Genomic DNA, 21,999 nt, shown 5'->3' on the forward strand with positions numbered 1-21,999 from the left:
GATTAAACCTTCCAGGGCAGACTGATACCTACCTCTGTTTTGCCAAGTATGACCAGGTAACTCAATGTGTAAGTGGTACAGGTTTCAGCTGCAGTGAATTGCAAGAGCAGAACTGACCTGAACTTAACTTTGCAAGGGAGCTCTCTCCCTCTCTCTCTTTTTGAATGGGTTTCAGCTTTTCTTTGCACCAGCACCATGTTTAAGTACTCTGCTTTGGGTACGTAAAACCTCTACACAGCCATCAGAAATAGCTGATAGTTCTGGTTGATGTGCAGCTCAGTTGTGGCAGTAGTGAACTCTGTGTGCTACTCAGGGAGTTAAGCAAGCCTACAGGGAACTCCATACTGCAGGAACAGGACCAGCTAGGCTCTAATATAACTAACTGAGCTAAACCAGCTTGGAGTGTGTCTACGCTTCCAGTCACAGCTTTGTTGTCCCTGAATCCAAAATGAACAGAGCCTTAACCACAGACTAGGATAATATAGTCAGAGCAGCAAAGGAGAGTTGTTCCCAGGTACGTGTATTTTTCTCTACTGAAGCCTGGTTTACTAGTAGTATTTCTTACCTGCCTGACAGCAAAATGGTCCAGTCAGTTCCAAATTGGGAATAAAGTAGCTGGCCTTTTAAAGCTGCAACAGTAGAGTGCTCCTTGGAGAGTCTACAGAAATTTTGACTGCCTAAGGTTGATGAGACCAAGGATTTTACCCAGGTAGTAAACTGTCTGTACTGGGAACTCCTCCACTGGCTTTTTTTGTCTTAGCAGGGCGATGGAGGAGACAAATGAAAGTCTTTAGCATGCACAGTCACCTCTAGAAAGCTTTTTACACCTATGAGGCTAGTAAACAGATTTACTTTGTTGGTAAAATATCAACTACAGTCCCTTCTTTTTGGCTTTTTCCTTCAGCATGATCTACTTGTTTTACTGAACTAAACAGACAATGTCCCTAAAAACAGTGATTCCATCTTATGGAGAAATATATATGGGAAATTCCTGGGAACAGGCATATGCTTCCTATTAAACTAGTTCATCCTTCTCTAGAACAGCAGTACAACACGCTGGATGCAAAGCCAGGTGGCAGTGTAAACAGATTCCTCCACACTCAGTATTTTGCTGTCACAACTGTGCTACATTTCTGCTGGTTGATGAAAGAGTATCATCTGTCCTGCTTTGATGTTCGGTCCTTTGTAACTGATTATCACAAAGGCAAAGCTAAGTGCCTAATGTAAAGGAAAGCTTTGTCTTGACAGGCCCAGAATTTCTTCTCTGTCAAACAAGACATTTCTAAATACTGCTGCTCTTCTTTTAGAAGTTTAAAATAGTCAGCACCCACCAATCTGGAAGCCTTTGTAGTAGAAACAAACAGCATAATTTCTTTTTGTTTGAGGAGATGTTGCCTTTGATTGCACAATTAGACTATGGAGTGTGGCTCTTTATTAACATGCTTGAAATACGCCAATGTAGTAAGAGCATCAACGAGGATAAAGCATCTTGCTGGAGTCTGTGTTCCATGACCTGGGATGAAACTATGTTGAGACCTTCCCACATCAAGCAGGACTATCCACCCTGAGCCATGACTAATCTGGTAGATCGTTAACAGCCATTTGGGAGAACGGTGCGTTTAGCCTGTCGAGTTCATCTACTTGTGGGGGGTGATGCATTATAACCTCATGGTCCTCTGAAACGTCATCACCCACAGTGACCAGGTTTGTTAGAGATTTGCTCCGAACACACTGGAAATCAACATGACGGCTTTTGCCTTCTTCCTTTTCCCATGACATCTGGATGAATGGCCGTTGAACATAGTTGTATATCACTTCTGACCGGCCGCCAGGCCTCCTCTTCACCTTCTCTTTACAGGTGGGATATCCTGAAAACACAGACAGCCAGTCAGTTGCACTACACACCTCTGACTTGTACAAAGGGACAATGGGATCCCAGAAGAACAGCCAGGCAGGAGCGAGTATGGGGGCAGGGGACACTTAGTAGACAAATGCCCACATTCCACATTTCTGGCTTGCAAAAGACCACTTTCTTTTCCCCTGAAAAGACAGTGCAGCATTGTGTGTAGTCATATGATCAAAGGCTGCACAGTGTTAGCCATTCTGTGAGCAAACATAGCTACTATAAAAATAAGACAGTCTCCCAGGACAGAGCATGTTCTCTAAGCTCCCTAAGGGAATGCTTGGATCAGCAGGTAGAAGTGTGACTCCCCTTTCCTGTTTGCTTGGTCCTAAAGAGACAAGGCTTACTGGTACGTGCTATGTATCTCTCATTTTTCCCTTAACTTTTAAGCCTCCTGGCCAATTTCAGTGTAACATGATAGAGGTGAAGGAAGATGCCCAGCTTCTACTAGTTTCATGAAAATGAATGCCTGGTAAAACACAGAGCAAAACAGGAAATGCCTAGAGTCCAGAGGAAACCAGGCTTTACCGACTATGCAGTCGCCTGTTTTAGAATTTCCTTTGTCAAAGAAAAACTTTACCTTCAATGCCAATGCGAATATTTTTCAGGCCCCGTTCCTTTAATACAGCTTTTGCAACATCGCGGTTCTCAATGTACTTGAAGAATCTGTACAGCTTGGAACTGTAAAGGACTTGAGAAATAAAAACGGTGATTAGAATCTACAAGGAGGGACCTTCTCCCCATTTTTGACATGCTCAGCTGTGGGGGTGCCAAAAACCAGGTCTGGTTTCCAAGAACTACTTCAGGTGTCTGTTCTCATCACTGGGATTAGCTACACTTCCTTGGCGGGAGGGTAGTGATAGACATTACAGTCTGTATAGAATGGGTGATGATGGGTGTGTAAAGCAAAGAGTATTCACTCACCAGGGAGCCAGGAAAAGGCTGAGGGGGAGGTGGCAAACAAAAGGAGAAGATGCAGTGAGTGCTGCCATTACCAATGCAGGCAGTCAGACCAAAGCCAGGTATCCTGCCTCTAGCAGCAGCCAGTTCAGAAGGAACATACGAAACAGGACTCCCTGTGCCAGCATCTCCTCCTGGAGCAAGACTGCTGTCTGGGCAATGGGTCCTTTCCTTATGGCCAGATGTCTAGGTGTGCGCTGAACACAGAGCCAGGAGCCCCAGTGTAGAGCCCTTACTTTGCGAGTACTCCTCTCCCATTGGAGGTGGATGATCTTCATCCCAGTCCACGGTGTCTTCATCTGTCAGCACGACAATATGGCATTCTCGTTCCCCTTTCCTTGCGCTATCCACCATTATAGGCAGAATTAGCTCCTCCAGGTAGCTATCAAACTGCTTGTGAGCGCCATCATTGGAGAGCTCATGTAACAGAGCACCTAATGAGACACAAATCATATGAGCTTTTTTTACACAGATGAAAATATGTCCCAGCTCTACACTTTCCAGATACATTTAAGAGCACAGCCCGCATTCTTCTTTAGACAAACTCCTTAACATATGTTCAGATGCATCAACAGTCTCCAGCTCCAGAATTGCCAAAATCAGATGTGTGAGACTGCATTTCAAATGGGATGCAAATTATACTGTAGAACCATTACATTACCATTATAAAACCCACCAAGGTCCAATCAATACAGTGAAACAGTAATAGACTGAATAATTAATTCATTGTGATACTTAACTTGAGTTTCCAGCAACAACCTCTGCCCTTGAAAACACATTTTCTGCCTTCTCTGTGATCACTCATCAGAGGACAGGGTAGGAAATTCCACCCACAGCCTGTGGTTGGATACCATATACCCCATTCCAGTATAGTGCCTTTCACAGATTTGCCTATGTTAAAAGTACTTTTTTGCCAGCATACCCACCAAAAAGCTGCTCCCAATCAGATCCCTGCATGACTAGGAACTCTCTACTACTTTCCAACTTTGGTATCTCTGGTTCCTGCTCTGCCCATCATCTATTCCCTTAAATTATTCACGATTCTCCGGTACATTTTAGATAGGAGTTAAAACCCTGCTTTTAGCCTTCATTTTGTTTGGCTGTAACAGCAAGCTCTTCTTCTCAGCCTCTGTTATAAGAGGAGACTAGAATTTTTACAATTTCAGTTTGCTTATTTGAGCAAGGTGTCTGCGTTCTGCAGACACTTTGAATTGATGCAGCAAAAAAAGCAGCTGTTTAAATGCAACGCATACATGAGTCCTAGTGGAGTCCACACACCTTCATGCTTAGACTAAAGCACATGATTAAGAACTGCACTGAATCAGGATCAGAATGCTCAACACCATGCAGATGATCTCCTAAGAGCTGATTTCTCTCCATACTTACTTAAATCTTGACATTTGATTGTGTTGAAATCAAAGTTTATGCAGAGGTAGTCACATGTGTCTCGAAGGTCTGGGATGGAAATCCCATCAGGGCAGTTAATGATTCCGGTTTTGTAATAATCCTGCAAATAAAAGGACAGTTTTTGGAGAGAAAAATTAAGAATATCTTGGGGTCTGATCATTTTTAAGTAGTTCTTTGGTGAACCAACATTTGAGAGTTACAGAGACTATATATAGCTCTGTGAACAGTAAAAACAGCCCTGCTTGTCCGAGAATCTACGTCTCTTTGCAGATCCTCTTGGGTCTGATAAACGGTGAGCTCCAGTGAAAACTTTTCCCATGGCATAGGGTTTCATAACATCTCATATGCAATATGCATTTATATGCAACCACAAGGTCAGGACACAGGTCAGGAACTACAATGGTGTGACACAGGAAAGGTAAAAGGCAAGAAGAGCAAGTATCTGAAATGTTGACTCATACCAAGGTCTACTATAATTTTTTTTAAAAATCACAATGTAAAACACTATTAAAAGAATATGTCCCAGGGGGTGTGCAGCTGCCTGGGAGATGGCTCAGTTTTGCACATGTGACAAACAGATTGTTTGCAGATTGGAAAAAAAAAAAACAAAACACATCTCCTTACCAGCACAGTCCGGAACACAGCTGAGCTAATTCCTTCCGCGATTTCATATTCTCCCTTTTCATTTGGCCTGGTGAAATTATATTCTCTTCCTGGTCCAAACATTCTGAACAGAAAAATCCACGTAAGCGCACAAGTATATTTAAATGCATTCATTCTAGAGACCAATAGGTGCACTGAGGTTAAACAAAACCAGCAGTGACACATATATACAGTAACTTGAAACCTACACTCAAATCCCTTACACAGTAAATAAGCACAAGAGCTGACTCAGCTAAGTCCTCCTATAGCTGGACTCTGTCGCTATAGCTACTGTATTGTATGGAACAAGCCACAGCTCAGAGGAACACATCATTCAACTCTGGGTCAGAAAACACCCTGCCAATAAAGCCCTTTCACTGACGCTATGCAAGACAACCACCGCATGCCTTCTGATCCCGTTTTACACAATGACCTGTGCAAGGGTCAGTAACCCAACAGAACCTGTCTCCCTTTGGTCACAGATGGGTGAAAGTGCTGGCAGTACAGAAAATGAGTGCTTCTTGTTGCATCAACAGGCTCCAACCTTTAAGCCATGTTACAGGGAGCTGAGTAACTTCTCTTTTGGGAGAGTATCAAAAAGTAACAGCAGGAGGGGGATGGAGCATTATCATTTTCCCCATTCTGGAAGGGTGGTTATCAGCTGTGAACAGACATACTCCTCACAAACAAGGCAAACACTTGGAGAGAAGGCAAAAGGAGACCATGTCTAGCTAAAAGTGCACTTTGTTTGAAGTAAGTGGACCGAAGGGAGAATGTTATCTAGAGAACTACCAACTCTCTCTACATCTGGTCATGTCTTCGAGACCTCGCTCACAGCCCCTGAATGAGGTCAACCTTGCTTCGCTTGTGTGTACAGAGGAGATCACAAAACAAACATTAGGGGTTTGTTCCACTTCAGCAAACATTTGACTGCCTTGAGATATCTTGAAAATAATGAAAATCACCCACCTTCCCAGCATGGTATCAGGGTGAGCAGTGAAAATCTGTGGATTCACTGCAAAGCGAGTGCCATCTACCACAAGCGTCACCTTCTCTGGAGCCACTGTTTGTGAATTGCTGCTTGAAGACAAAGCGCAGCATCCATGGCGTTCCTGGGTATTAAAATATTCTGACTGTCTCTTATTTCCATCTTGGAAATGACAGTTGTGCGTGTCTTCAGGAGCAGACAACATGCTACTGATCTGGGGACTTACTGGACAAGCAGCGTGTCGGCATTCAGAATCTAAACCTGAGAGAGACAAAAGAATATTGCAAGGGTAAGATATAATTTATTGCAAAAACATAATTTCATAGTAACACTTCCTACTGTAATAAGAAAACTGAGTCATACAATAACAAAGGATGTCAATATATATAACTGTCAGGGTAATGCTATATGACATAAAACTATACTGCATTTTCAAATTGAGTGAGCAGTTGGATTTTGGATGAAAAATTTCCCCATGAACCATGATGCTTAATACTCCTTGTTAAAGCAAGATGGGTTCAGTGTGTAAAGAGCAAGAGCACAGGAATTAAACAAGGCCAGAAATACAGACACAGACTCCTAGCACTGACGACTACTCTCACAGGAAAGCTGGAGCAGAAGCACACACCACACTAGAGGTGGTTTAAGCCAGCAGTGCTTGATGCCCGGTCCATGGTGGGCACACAGCTCATCAGGACTGTCCAGCTACTTTCAGTTAATCTGTTCATGGACAACCTCAGGAGGAGCTGCAAGTTGGCCGGCGAGGGCATACCCCTGTGATGATCTTGCCAAGACAGCAAGACCCTAAACTCTGCTGTGGACCGCTGTCCTTTAGACCAGCCTAGCAAAGGCAGGGTACATACTTCCCAGTACAAACTGCCTTGGGATACTGGAATTTTTCCAAAACATAACACTCCTCAAAAGAAAAAAAAAATCTCCCTTAAAGATTACTATAAGGTAAAGACATTATCCCTACCCTCACTCCTGGGAACTGCAGCAGGGCTGTGACCTCCTAGCACCACATTACTTTCTTCTGACTCATGGACTGCTACAGTTATGTTTTCCACAGAGCAACTAGACTCCAGGTTTCTTGACCAGTCTGTCCCACCAGCACAGTTAACATTCATGCTGGGCCTCCGTGATGTGAGGAGCTGGTTGCGTTTCCTAAGAGAAGAGCTAGGAGAGAAAATACCAGGTTGTTAGTTTTGGAAGAAACTCCTAAACAATGAAGCTTAAATCCCTGCTACTGCAAGCAAAGTCCCTCAGGCTCAAAAGGCACTTCTTCAGATACTTAATTGTGTTTCAGAGAGGCTTATGTCCCTACACTTACCTAGGAAGAGGGAAAAAAGGCTTTAAAGTAACCAGGGGTCTATTTAATCTATAAACCTTTGCTTTTTTAAAAGCCTAAAGCCACTGATGTCTTTAGATCACACATGTGTTCCTGCAAATACCTTCCTGCAATTGCCTGACCTCCAGACCACTAGAGCCCTTTAAAAATGTTTACATATCTCTTGATCCCCAGCACTGGCAAAATGAGCTCTGTAACATGGCTATAGCCTGACATCTAACATTTTTCCAGTTAACAGGTCAGGCATTGCCTCTTCACCACTCTGAGGTTTGACTAGAAGGTTCCCTGCTCCCAGTCATTGCTTTTTTTTTTTTTGTCTTCCTTCTTCTTGACTCATCACCCTCCCGTCAGAGTGCTCACTTCAGTATTTAACCCAATATAGTCCTACAACCAATACTTATATCACATAGAACAGCCATGACTGCAGCAGCCTTACATCCATTGTATCCTGGCTCAGCCCGACACACTCGATGCTTTAAAGAATGCCATTCAAATCTGAAATGTTCTTTCGGCACATGCAGAGACACATCTTCTGTTTTTGCTGTTTGGCCACTTTACTTCTAAGTGAAATTCTTCTTCCCTGTTCCTGTCTTTAAGACCCACTTCACTCCTTTGTATCTCCTAACAGATCTCTTTTGCTGATTCTCTCTTTGGCATTTATTTTGTCCTGCTATTGCCTTGGACAAGAAACAGCTCTCCTTTCTTGGCTTGAAGTGTTTTCCTTTCACTCTCTCAAACATAAAACACCAGTTTCCTCATTAATGAATTTTCCCAATTCCCCCGCTGCAGAACAATTGTCCTGTGTCTTTTTCTTGGCTGAATTAAGACTCCAGGGCCAGCGGGTGCCATCTATAAAGCATGGCAGAACACTGACATGGCTAGATACAAACCAGATAAAATATAGCACTAATAAACCAACAAAATGCCAAATAAGAGTTGGTGAGTTTTCTTGTCAGGACCTGCTGAGAATGAAGGCCTTAATGAGCAGTTCAGTGGTGGGTTTCAAGCCCATCGTTACTGGCAGTCAGTGTAAGCCTTTCATTCTTAATTAGAAATTTAAAAAAGGAATAACAAGCCCTTCCTGTTGTCCTGTAAAACCAATACTAAGTTGCCAGCATTATTATATCTGTATATTTTTAGAAAATCTGTTGCTTACGCATCATGTGATATTCATCAGAAGGAAGATTTTCGGCAACAGCAAAACCATGTGAAAAGCTACTGCATTCTTTCTTTTTTTAAAGGCTCTGGCTTGGCTGGGAGGAACAGCAGCGCGAGGAGCCTACAAGGGTCATCTTAGCTCCAGCAAACTTAACAGCGCACAGTGCATCACTATCCACCTCTCCTCTCACCAAATACCCAACGTTGGCTCAGAAAACTCCCTCTCCCGACACTTTCCAGGCTGTTTCCCTTGGACCCATTTGCACTGGTTGCTTGTACCCTGGAGAGACCCCCTCATCAGTCCCACCAGAAACCAACAGTTCCCATGAATGCTGCTTTGCATTTGGTCACACATGAACAAATCCATATCCTTTTGCCTGGGCAACGGGCACCACAAACTCCCCGTGAATAAACCCGTGCAATCTTTTGCCCTCTTCTCTCTTGTGTCAGACCAGCAAAGAGGTAGTAAGAAAGGTCAGCAGTCTGCTGGGCAGTGGGACATGGGCATGTGGAGTCCCCAGTATCCAAGCAGAACATACCAACATACCAATTGTGTGTGCATTGCACAAACTGCCCCACTCATACTACAAACCTACTACCCCAGGAATGATCCATATAAATAAGTAAAGATACAGAATATGAAGAAAATGCTGTCTGAAGTAAACTCAAATATGCAAACCTACATACTGTACAGCACCCTGTCAAAAAAAAAAAGCTCCTTTAAATCAATTCTGGAATTGACGATTTCAAATGTAGCAACAAAAATTCAACCATTCTCCTATTTCATACAGCCTATTGTAATTATTGCGAGAAAATTGAGTTTTCCAATGTTAATTGGAAATGTTAAAGTATTTATACAACTAATACTGTGGTTTCAAACATGTTCACTGAATTCCAACCATTATAATTATGCTATACTTTTTGACCAAAGCGCTTTAAAATTTGTAACTGCACAGAAAGCCAAAACATATTTTTAAAAACTGCAGTTTGATTTACTTAGGCTAAAGTGTTTTGAGATGGGGAAAAAAAAAACCGTGTCGAGTAGATATATAATCATCTTGGGAAAGCCCTTAAGAGAAGTAATTCTTGAGACTGGGAGGAACACAGACAACATACTGGCTTGTCTCTCAGGAACTCTTTTCCCACCCCCCCAACTTTTCTGTATAGAAACAAGCTCCCTGATAAAACTGAGATGCTAACACACTCACTTGGGAACAGAGTTCTTGTCAGCTCAGAGAGCAAAGTCTATTAAGAAAATTTGATAAGCATAAAATTTACTTCTTAGGCTCTTGCTTTCAAGAGTGCTCCATCGCTGCAGTTCTGCCAATAAGCTCCCTTTGCGCTGTCTGAACAATCTCTTAACTATTTAATACATTACTTGGCAGAGAGCAGAATTTAGGCAGTCAGATCAATAAGCAGCTTATATCCAGGCAAACAGCAGCTTTATCAAAGGACACTCGCATTCCATAACTTCACAAGAGGCCTGCCTTATAAGCCATATTTAAGTGATGTCAAATAGCATGAAATGCCTAAAGACGGAATTTTCACAACAGTCAAGTCAGGTGTGATGAATGTAGCAATCTGTAACTTGACGATCAATCTTTCTGCATCACCTTAAGCTTTGAATGAAAGGCACACACAGTTCAAGAGACCCTGCATGCCATTCAGCAGAGTCCTCTACTACAATACCTCAGAAACTGTTTATAGAACTATCATCAGATACACAGGAACTACATCACATTAATTTTCCTTGATCGTTTTCCACCCCCTTTTCTGCTTAATCTGCTAAGCAGGATTTTTAGGAAAAAAAGCCCCAGCTGTTGATACCGTTCTCATTCTTTTCTATTACACTAAGTTTAGCACCAGTGAAAGGTGCTAAGAACTGCAGAGATGGGAAGATTCAGAAACAGATAGTCTTTGCAATTGTGGTCGTTCTCACACACATCAGATCTGATTTTCCTCATTAAATCTATGGGAAAGCTGATCGTTCAGCCCTGATGATAATCAGAGTTGTGCCAGGCTAACGGCATTTTCCTGTCTTCTGTCCCATATTGGCATACTCAAATCCTATACGTTGCACATCAGTAGAATCAAGGCAAATGAGTACAATAAATACCCAAACTAGTCATTTAACATGACAAATGTATTGCAATCATGCATACAACCCAGTAGGGAAACTAATACATAAAGACTTCAGAAGGCCATACTCATGCCTGACCAGCCTACAAATGTCCTGGTTTCCTTTCATGCCTAGAATCAAGGTGAACTACCTGTGGTGAGAATGAATACCTATAAATAATAATTAGCTCTATACATCTTCAAAGGTTTTTACAAATATTAACTGCTTATTGCTTCTAACAGCCCTGGGAAGCACTGCAGGGAAGTATTTTATGAGAGAAAACAGGGACACAGAAGAAAGAGACCTAATCTTCAGGACCAGCCAGCGTATCAGGCCCACTAACTAACTAGGTGTTACTCTGACTTTCAGCACGTTCACTACCCACACTCCCTGGCCGTGCACGAGCAATTACCCTGCGGTTAACAGGATAAATACTAGCAGGTTACCATCTTCTTTTGAGGTCTGTTTCCATGCACGTTTCTACCCTCTGGTAAGCATAAATTGGCTGGTACCACAGAATTGATCATGAGCAGTAAACGAGCATCCTGACTTCTCAGTTCATTTCTCAGTAACTTGTTTATATGCTCAGATCCTGAAGGACCAGGTAGGGACCAGTCTGCAGGGGAGTTGAAGACTCACGGCTTGTGGACAGCTGGATTTTGGGAGCTGGGAACTCATGAATATCAAAAGCCCAGTGTCACGTTCAGCACTAAAGATCAGAGAAAAAGCTCCTAAATAGGTTTTTTTTTTTGGAAAGGAAATCAGTATCGCAGTCAAAAAATCTAAATTCATATCTGACTCTGGCCGTTGGTTTTGCCTAACTTGGAGCACGTAGGTCCCTCCTCCCTCCAGAACATGACAATGTTAAGAATGAGCCGTGCAACTGAACAAGCATCTCTGTTCTCCAAACCACGTGCTGATGGTCACGGTGAAGACATTTTTAGTTGAACTTGCTTAGAGCCAACACTTTTGCTGAGAGAAAAATATGGAAGGGGTATTTAAATTTTTTTTTTTTAAACACAAACTGGAAACAGAGTTTTATTTAGCAATGCATCTTTGGCACAAACAATTCATGCCACAAACCTTTTGCAGAGATAAAGAGGCTGATCCTTGTTCTACATAATTCTTAAGAAAGAAGGAAGGGTACTGGAATGTAAAAAGGCTGGGACGATCTTCAGCACATCATCCTTCCCCACCCTAACGAATCTGAGGCACATCCAAACCCACTTCCCAAGATACACAGTTCTCACCCAGCTGCTGGAAGGAGCTGAATGGCTTAACTTGTACAGACCAACATAAATAGTACATGGGTGATGTGCGCAAAGAGAAGAAACTCAAATACAGTAACACGTCCAGCAGAGAAAAGCCATTTAGATGCAGGACATTTTATTAAGCAAAAGATAACAAAAGCATCAATACAGACTTGCTGGTTTCTAACTTTTTATAGTATTACTTGCTCCTTATCCTTACCCTTGGGATTTTTTTTTTCTAAAGAGCCATTATAAAATATTTTAGGTATCAAATTTGCAGAACTTCACAGAAACGTCAAAGAAAAATCACGAAAAGCTGAGCTGTCAAAATCCATTGAAGAGTAAAGCCCTTTACTGTAACATCTGACAGCTTATGCACTGCTTCACTGTCATCTGGCATGACTAGAAGGAAGTCGTAAGAGAGCAAAAAATAGAAGTGAGTAACCTTACTTCACCATTCGGTTTGCGAATGGCAAAGAACAATCAGCACATTGAGCGAGTGAATCAGATGGTTAGCAATCTTCCACTCTTCCTAAACCACAGAGTAACCACGATGACTTAAATAAAACTCCAAACAATTCATTTTTAAGGTGACAACACTCCTTTAAATCTACAAAAACATTCTCATGTACAATTATTCTCAGAAATATGAGCAAGCAGGAAACACGCATATGCAGGGTGTGCCTGACCCAATTCTACAGTCTACTACTTTAGAACAAGATGTATTTCTAATATAATTGCACGCCTTTGAAAAAAGTTTAGCCTTGCTTTAATTTCTTAAAACATATCCTTGGAACATGCCAAAAGTTTCTCTAAACATAAAAGCAGAAAAACAAATTGGCAATGATTGATTCCTCCTCTGGAGAGAAAAAGGGAAATCTCACAGGCTTAACAGAAACCACGAGAAGCATTTCCTGTACATAAGGATTAGCGAATCACTACAGGGTACGTCTAAGCCACAATGGGGAGTGCAGCACAGAGATACCCGAGCCAGGAGAGATCCGCTGGCCAAGGCTTCGCTGCGCCGTACACAACGTGCGGATTTGTCAGTTGGAGGCCAGATGCAGCCTAGCTGTATCAGTCCTGTACCACGCTGAGTTAGTAAAGCTGGCCTCTCATGTAGTACTCACCACTCACATCCACCTTCTCTCAACTGGTCTGCTCTTGTGCCCCCTACGCATTTTTGGAATTGGGTTAAGTAAGAAGAAAAAAAAAAAAAAGGCAATCACACTTGCTACGAAAAAAATATCATACTGGCAAGTAGGCAGCAATCCAACTTTCTAATTTTTATAAGAACCATTTGCTTTTGATCTTCAGATGCATACTCTCCCGGAAAGGAGGAGGAAGAGAAAAATAACCATACCACTTGTTAGCTCAGTTCAGTGGCAATAAAAACTCCCCAGTCACAGGGAAGCATTCCAGAGGACTGTGCAGAATGAGAGTAACTCAACCGTTAGAAAGAAAGTCAAAACGTAAAACTTTCTGCTCTATGAAAGTTTGAGAACAGATCTGGGGTCTCATTCTGTAAATATGAAGGAAATCCACTGAAAATAGCAGGTTTGAATTTGCATGACTGAGACTGGAGTTAAACCCGAGGAATTTTGGCCCCAATTTCTCTTCATTCCCACACCTGTAACTTGGGAGTCCCTGAAGATTTTAACAAATAAAATGGATAAAGTGTGGAAGGGAAACAGCATAGAAGGGTACAGGAAAAAAATCTGCCAGGCTGTGCCTGTTCTAGTCTTGACAGAGCTTCCCGTCTTATGCTCTGCCTTGTTCCTTTCTGAATTCCCAGTAAGAGGGAAACACAGCACCGTTAGGAAATTGGAATAGACAAAATAAGTATAAAACCTGCCTTTAAAACATATCTTCAGTGTAAACTGTATAAAACTCATCTAGAGTTTGAAATGCAAGAAGCTGCCATTCCTTTTACAAGTTGTGTGGAGTAAACACAAGCCTATCGATTCTTTATCTACTAAAAAATAAAAGCGAGTGATGGGCCCACATTGCCAGTATTGCACACTTTACAAGAAAGGCACTTCTAAAGCAATGACACATCCTGCTTTTAAATCCTACTCCCTGCTTTCGGCCAAATTCTACAGTCTTTTAACATTTTAAGATTCAGAGGGTCTCTCACTCTCATAGTAGGTCTTTTTTTGGTCTTGGTTTTTTTTAAAAGCATTTTTCCAATTGTCAGGTACAAATCTGGTTCCTCATTACTACTTCTCTTTTAAGCATAAGACTTGTCTAGGAGATCAGTTTTTATCCTCTTCCAGAAAGTGAAGGGCCATGCGTGAAGTCTCACATAAGCAAGGAAGCTGGTGGCACCAGGCTGCCCTGGGCAAGTGTACCATCCAGCACAAGGGTCTGCGCCCCAGGCAACTGCCCTGTGCGGCGGAATCAAACATGGGATGCTCAAGGCAAAGTGAGACTTGGCAGGTCTAAGGGTGGCCACTCACTGGCACCTGTAGATATGCTTGTACCACACAGCAACATCATAAAAGTGCATTCACCCAAATTGCATCAGACAGAAAAATCTACCTGGAGCCTTTAACGTGTTTTTCTCATACCTGCTAATGATCCTCGCTGCGTTTTCTGCTATAGACACAAACATAACCAGACAATAAAAGGCTGATTTATAGGTTGAACTAGCACAGGCACATTACAAAAGGCTTTTCCCTTGTTAAGAAATAACCCTATCAATATACAGAGGAATCATTTTCCAGTTGGCTTTGAAATATAGATGGAAAAGAATGTCCAGCAAGACTGATGCAATGCAGGACAGCCTGCAAATTCTGGCAAGAGACAGCAAGAAGGCTGATGAAACGCTTGATTGTTTTCTCCTATTCTGTGCATAGTGCTTCACTGTTAGCAAAGTTTACAGACTTAGACGTTTACTTGAGTCTTAACAAAAATCCACTGTTTCTACAAACGCAATTCAAAACTACAGTCTGGAATACGGTTTTGATAGTTTAACACTGCACATCCACACCTTGATTTAAGACTCGTGGTTCACCAGGTTCTTCCATAACTGCCAGCCCTTGGTTTACGCGCTGAAAGCTCGCATCGTTGCTGATGGCACTGACCCACGTCGGTGCCCCACACTGACAGCATCTCTTCTTGTGCCAACCTATAATCACCAAGACTAATACATGCAGAAAACTTGCTGAGATTTATTAACTTGAAGTAACTTTTCCAAAAATAGGCAAGTTATACCATGGCAGCCTCATCAACTGGAATAGATGAAGTGCATCCAATAATGTCCTACCACTGGGTGTCTCAGAAGGGAACAAAATGTCTGAATAAGGCAACAGGTTAATGCTTTGCTAGGGCTACTTCCCTCCCTGTGAGGCTCAAGGTACCAGTGTTAAAGAGCACAACCAAGCAACCTATAAAGTCTATTTCCACTATTCACACTATTGGGTTTAAAGACAGTCATCTGAAAAACTACAGTTCTTATATTTGATTCTCAAAGAGCTTCTAGTAGTAATAGTAATATAGTAATGGCAGCTTTGCTAGTGCTATCTGATTAAATTCAGTCGGCAATTTAAACAAAGGTGGCCATGCCCATATAGAATATATACTTCCCTTCTAGGCAGAAGGATGGAGTATGCAGATCTGACCAGGGTAAGGGGAAAGACCCTGGTGAAAGATGAGCTGTTGCAAACATAAGCAGGATCTTCTTCTCTAGAGACAGGAAAAACAAATGTTCCCCTGCTAAAATACAGAATACTGAGCTGAATAAAGTTTTAAGCCAGGTGACACCTATGAGTTACACTTTGTCTTCACCTGGGTTAGATTAAGCTACAAACACTTATGTAAAAATCTTCAACAGGAGCAAGAACAGCACACAATAGAGTTTTGCCCTGTATTCTCTGTTCCACCATTTTCTGCAAAACTACTTACAAAGCTTTCAGAAAAAAAAACATGTTTTAACACAACATAAAAGCAAGACCGACCTTAACTCTTTAGATTTTAAAATGTTATTTTCTTTGTCAATATTTCTTCTTAGGCAGTTTAATCTAACTTGGTTTCAAATTCACACCAATTCCTACATCTACACCCCAAGAACTCAAGCTTCTTGATTATAAGCTATACAAAAAAAGCGTAAAGACAACAGTACTTCTGAGAAGGCTCTAACCCCAAGTCCGATATACCTGCAGCAATCAGAACTTCTGAACAGAAATAATCACCCACGTTTCCTATTGTAACTCTGGAGCAAATCCTCTGCCAAACACCCCCTCTCAAACAACACAGCTCCTTACTTACTGGCGGCTCATATGTTCTCAGTGCTACCAGCACCAATATCCTGAAATCCTTCTTTAACAGAGGGAAGCACTAAGTCACAGCAAAGCTTCAGAGTTTAAACTGTTTGTGCAGCAATGGTCACTCCCCCAAAGCCCAGATGTCTGATTCATGTAAATATTTCAGTTTAAAAGTCCCCCCCCAGCTGATTCATGAAAAGTTTGAATAGAAAAATCTGTATGGTTACAAATAGCTTTATTTTTAGCCTCCTATTTTCAGCAAAAGCCCCCCAGAATCTGTCTCCCCAGATGCCTGGTTCAGCCTGTTTTTGCAGGAATCGCGCGGTAGAAAAGGCACAGTTTTATTAAACCCTTGATGCCATATGGTTAAATACACTCCTGCCACTCGACTGCCACACATCCCTTACACAGGCAGAAAGGAATTAACTACCAGAATTTTCGAATATGTACACAGCCATGTGCATACAGATTCCTGAGCCCAGAACACCTTGGACTTGGGCCCAAACAAATTTACAGTAACTTAGGACAAAATTAGTTATTTTGATATGTTAATTCCCCCCAAGATGCATTGTTAATGAGCCCCAATAAGAACCTTCTTCCCTCAGAGCTTGGGTACCTATGCACAGCACTGCAGAGGCATTACACATTTATGTCACCTGGAAATGTTACCCTCTATCAGTTCAAATATTCAATCAATCTATTCTGTTTTTCTTAATGCTTTCCCCTAAGATATATCTGGATTGCTCAGAGACTGCTCCAAACACAATTTCACAGAACAACAGAATTAAATATATCACGTATCATCAATAATATGTAATTTTTAATGCAATAGAACCTGAAGAAGTAGGAAACTATTTTTGTTCTGACTCATGTCAGTGATAAAGCATGCGTGTGTACTGACAAGTGTTAAAGTCTCATCATTACATAGCACCTGATTAATGAAAAATACCTTAAGAGATATCTTACTTAAAAACAAACCAATCAATCCAACATAATAAAAACAAGTTGTCACTAATTTACTAAGTAACTCATGTCTGCACTGTACATACATACAAGGTATTGCAAGCACTTGGTACTACTTCTGGTTTGAGGGCAAGCTTTTAATTCTTTAATGCCCAATTATCTAGTCTATCCAGACACAGGTGCAATGAAGCACCTGTTGCCTGTTAAGGAAATTGGGGGGATGTAAAGAAATAACAACAGCCTCTAATCACTGAGGCATATTGTCCCACCCAGGGTGAGGTGGGTTACCATCATTCAGGACTATGAAAACTCCCCACAGAGCACACGATGTTCGAGAGCAAGGCAGTTTGTTGCACTTTCAAAGCATGCAGAAGAGCATTGACCCCAAAAATCAGCAATGAGATGACAGCAGGGTACAAATTAACACATCAGCTCACAACTGAGGGGCTGAACGCACCACAACCCTCTCCTATCTCCTTCACCACAGTGGCCTTAAGAGAACCAGGAGCTGCAGACAGCATCTGGAGATCTGGAGCCCAGTACTTGGAGCTGTTGCCACCACCACCTGCAATTTTGGCTTGCAGCACAGGGTCCCAACACCAACACCCAACCTGCAGCACCATAAAGGATCAATGCCCTCTTTGCTTTTGGCATAGCAACTAGGCAGTGTGGATCCTCTCAAGATGAGGATCGACGTATTAAGAATCAGTGTATTTTGAAATACACAACACTTTTACTATGAGTGGACTATTTTACAGCAGAATATTGGTAGAGAGAATATTCAGACTAAAAATTCCTTTCCTAACTTACCAAGCTTTTAGTTTCCTACAAAAATTTAGTTGACGTTTCACCCATAGCAAAAAGCACCTACTTGCTTTGACTCTTATTTTAGAAAGGCTGCGAGCAGCTTAAAACTCCACCTTCCTTCTCTGGAAGGGATCCCAACAAGTAACTGCTCACTCATTCCCAGCTCATCTGCTACAACTCCAACTGCCATTCATTTTTAACCAATTACATGGCAGCAGCTTGAAAAAACTAACAATAGATGGCAGATTTTTGAAAGTTGAATGCAGTTACAGTAGCTTTTCACCAACGAGATTTCATAAGAGAGCATACAGCATCAGAAAAAAAAACCAAAACAGGGAAGCTGCATACCATTTAATGAAATGCAATTAAATTTGAAAGTAAATATTCCAGTCTTGAAAAAGTGGTTCATCTGTACTACAGTCAGGAGGAGCTCAGTGCTTACTGATGTACGTGAATAAGCTCTGATCTACCTAATCACCTCTGCCTCTGTTTCAGGGCCTGAAGGAGGGCGGTACAAGGGGGACGGGAATGAAAAGAGGGCACAGATAGCAAGCCAGCCCCTCTACCTGCAGCACAGGGCCCTGGTGCTCTGGGCCAGGCACTGCTGTCACTGATTGAAGGTCTGGCAGCAGTTTGTGTCCAGTGTGGAAGAGCAGAACCAGGCTTGGCAAAACTCAAGTGTCATAACCCAGCACAGGAGATCTTCACCTAACTTTGGTACGAGACAGGCTGGCATGAGATTCCTTCCAGGGCAATTATCTGGCATCCCCACGAGGCATTGCCGTATCTCACCATAACAGTCAGCAGCGCAAGTCGCTGGAAGCCACTTCAGATAAAGCCACCGAAGCTACAGCTGTACTGTCCAGCTGAAGGACTGAGATACTCCTCATGAGCAGAGGCACAAGCCAAGCAAAGACTATCAGCGTTGTCTGTAGAAACAACGGAGTTCTCTGCATCAAGCAAGTTGTTTAAGTCACATTAAGATACAGACAATAACAAAAAGCAAAACAAACATAAGGCCTACCTTGTAGAGTGCAGCCGCATTAGTAAACTCTGCAAGTAATACTAAAGTAATCCGAAACCAAAATAAACAGAAGAGTTTTATTTAGCACAATTGCAGCTCTTCAGGAAAACGCATCTTGATTTATTTTTAGGGAGGCAAGAGCAGGGGCTAAAATTTCAGCTAGGTAAAGCCAACCATTAGCACGTTGTCAATTTATGTCAGCAGAGAACTTCATACCTTATTTTCAAGAACTGAAAAACATCTTACTCAAGATTTCAAAATAACTAAGGTTTACGATGGTACATTGGCAAGACACCTCTTGCTTTGTTTACAGGTCTGGATAAATATTTTACATGTCAAGCACAGTTATAACACTTTCTAAGAATATTCCATTACATTCTTTCTTATGTGACTAAATTCTTTCACAAAAATATTTGGCTAGTGTCATGTTTCAGCAAAATTAGCCAGGAACTGTAGCCATATTTTGTGGAAGTTTAAAAAAAGGAAAATACCACTAAAAAAAAATACAAAATTGAAAAAGCAGAGACGATGCCTATTTCAACACACATAATGAGGTGTTCGTGCAGAGGAAAGGTGCCCATTTGGGCACTGAATAAGGTCGCTCTTGAAAGTGGAAAGTTCTAAACCTGAAATGTATTCCAGAACAGTCCACTCCAGCTCATTTTTAATTTGACAAGCAAGCAACCCATCAATATTCTAGCCAAAATTGCAGCTGGCTTTGTGAGTGTTTATCTCAAAGACAACAAGCAAAAGAAAGGCTAGGATTTTAAGAAATTTATTTATTTTAAGGAAAGGTCTTCAAAGTCTGTCCTTGTGAGGAATATTCAACTCCTCTGCTGAATAATCCAAGAGCTTTACAAATAAATTAGCATATTCCCATAGTAGAGCTTATGCATGATTTTAATAAATCCTTAACAAGAAGATAGGTCTTACTGTGGTGCCTGCTAATTAAAGGCTCTATTAATATACAAAGAAGCACTCTCTAACCCTAGGATTTCAACTCAATCCCAATCAGACATGACCAAAACCGTGACATTTCAGAGCTCTGAAAGGTGGACTGCATGAAATGAGTTTGCTATTTTCAATCTGGCTGTCAACTACACAAGCCACTTAGAAGAAACCACCATCACTAAATGAACCTCTTGGTGGTAAACCTGAACCAAAACGCACATGGGCAGAAGTCTCAGCACACTCAACACCAGCGGGTGAATGCTTCTTCCAACCCCATCTGCAGGACACCGCCGGGGCAGCATGAGGGTGCTGGTATGCTCATTGCCAGGGCTCCAGCTGCTCTGGGGATAAGTAAAGCCTTTAAGTCTCACGGCTGTCAATCTGGCTGGCCTGAGTTCACACGATGTTTTGTTTTGAACTGTTATTTTTAATTCAGCTGTGACAGTCTCCTAATTAAAGATAGCACTAAGTGTCTGCTACACACAGGGTGAGAGACTGGAGAAGAGTCTATCTTCTGCATTAATAATGGTTTCATCTCTCAGAAATGCAATAATTCCACTCTACAAGTGGTGAAATGGCATTTCCTATAGTTGTCCACAACACCCTTAAAATAGTCTTGGAATGACTTAACAGCACAAAGTGAAGACAGATACACATGCCATAGCTATGGCACATTAACCAATTTTCTGAAAACAATTGAGAGTTTCAAAAACAGCTTTTAAAAGGGGAGGCCCACCTCATGATCTTGGCAAAGAACATTTTGTAATAGGGACATCTGACACACAGGGTACCATTTAAATACAGCACAGCCCTAACGTACTAAGCTCTCCACAGCTTTATAATTACGAGTAAACAGAAGTCCAGTTTCCCCCTTGCTCATCCAACACTAGGTAACAGACATAATTAGACTGGTTTCACTTCAGTATTTTGCGCAGCACATTCAAAGCTAACCATCTCAAAACTAGCCGTTTATCACTGCTCCTCAAGTCTGAGAGCAAAACTGCACGTAAACGCATTTCCTCACTATCAAATATGTTCATTTAGGTCTTTCCGAGAGCGCCACATCATACAGCCCTGCGAGGGGACTACCATCTCCAGCAGGCTGGGAGCAGTGATGCAGAGCTGAGTCACAGCAACCTTTTCACACCACTCAACAGCAGCCAGAACAGCATGTCTGACCACAGCCTCACCCGTACATTTGAAAATGGACAGGTTGCTGCAGGGAGGGGGGCAGACACGTGCTTGGGCCCCGTTACGGGATCTGAAATGGGGGACTATTCTGGGAGGTGATAATGAGAAAGCCTCCTCTCCCACCTGCTGCTCACACATGCCCAAGAAATGTGCATCATCATCGATATTTTTCTCCATTAGTGCAGCATCCAAATCAATGGCTTTCGATCATACTCAAAAAGGTTTTAAATTGCTGTGCAGTACAACTTAATCCAGAGATAAGCAGCATTAAGGGTAAAAGCTAAAACCTGTCTAGTCCAGAATGACTCAAACATTAGCTAATTTACACACCATAAGAATGGATCCTGTAGAAACTGTGGAGATTAGCAAAAACTTGAGGTTTTGAGGTGCTTTATATTAAAACTAAACCATTTCACAAATGTACCTGAATCATCTGATTTGAAGAGCATTGAGTAATCTTACGATTTTTGATATTTACAACTTGGTCTGTCTGAAAGGAAAAAGAACAAAGTAGATCATACAGAAAACAGCCGGAGAAACTCCATAGATTTAACAAATCAAATTGTAACAGCAAATCAGCACTTCCTGAAATTTAAATAAGCTATATTTCTTTTCTATTCCTTAATTGGCCTCCTGAACAAAGTTACAAGAAATAAGGCAAGCTTTTTGAAAGCCTCCAAAGACTCCTTTCCCAACACATGCAGTAAAGTCTTTTTCTAAAAACCGTATTTGTATAAAAGGCCTTTGCTATCATAAACTTCCATCTCCTGAGTCTGTATCAGTCACTAACACCTGACGAAGGGCAGTCTTCTCAAAAAGCGTTAGACTACGAGGAGGTTTGCAAGTGCCTGCCAGAACATTTATGTCAATGGATTAGGGAACTCATTCATAACTACCAACTGCTACAGGTAACATTCCAGGCAGACATAATCTTTTCCGTGGCTAGAGATTATGATTTTTAATCCACTCACCCAGAGGAAGAAGAAATTAGCTAGCTTTCACATAGGTTAAAGCTTCCTTATT

General features: G+C 41.7%; 1 protein-coding gene across 3 annotated transcripts; it reads right to left on the minus strand.

Moving 5' to 3' along the window:
- Positions 1-1,379: 1,379 nt before the first annotated feature.
- On the minus strand, positions 1,380-16,119 carry KCTD20 (potassium channel tetramerization domain containing 20). Of its 3 annotated transcripts, none has more exons than XM_009577465.1 (8): positions 16,045-16,119; positions 6,877-7,076; positions 5,882-6,161; positions 4,895-4,997; positions 4,250-4,370; positions 3,100-3,297; positions 2,484-2,594; positions 1,380-1,868 (listed from the first exon to the last, which is right to left on the minus strand). In XM_009577465.1, the coding sequence occupies exons 1-8, from the start codon at positions 16,053-16,055 to the stop codon at positions 1,576-1,578; spliced, it is 1,317 nt and encodes a 438-aa protein (XP_009575760.1). In that variant the 5' UTR covers positions 16,056-16,119; the 3' UTR covers positions 1,380-1,575. The 3 variants fall into 3 exon arrangements, with proteins under 3 accessions (XP_009575760.1, XP_009575759.1, XP_009575761.1); XM_009577464.1 differs by lacking the exon at positions 16,045-16,119 and adding an exon at positions 10,972-10,997; XM_009577466.1 differs by lacking the exon at positions 16,045-16,119 and having other exon boundaries at positions 6,928-7,071.
- Between the last annotated feature and the right edge of the window lie 5,880 nt (positions 16,120-21,999).

Source organism: Fulmarus glacialis, unplaced genomic scaffold, assembly GCF_000690835.1.
Source record: "Fulmarus glacialis isolate BGI_N327 unplaced genomic scaffold, ASM69083v1 scaffold13135, whole genome shotgun sequence".
Classification (NCBI taxonomy): Eukaryota; Metazoa; Chordata; class Aves; order Procellariiformes; family Procellariidae; genus Fulmarus; species Fulmarus glacialis.

Excerpts from the sequence above, each read along its gene's own strand:
- KCTD20 (XM_009577464.1), bottom strand. The coding sequence starts at position 10,997 with ATGGAAACAGACCTCAAAAGAAGATG. Across the intron at positions 4,998-5,881 it reads CCTGATACCATGCTGGGAAG|AATGTTTGGACCAGGAAGAG; the intron begins GTGGGTGATTTT and ends TTTTCTGTTCAG. Across the intron at positions 3,298-4,249 it reads AATCAAATGTCAAGATTTAA|GTGCTCTGTTACATGAGCTC; the intron begins GTAAGTATGGAG and ends GTGTCTCATTAG.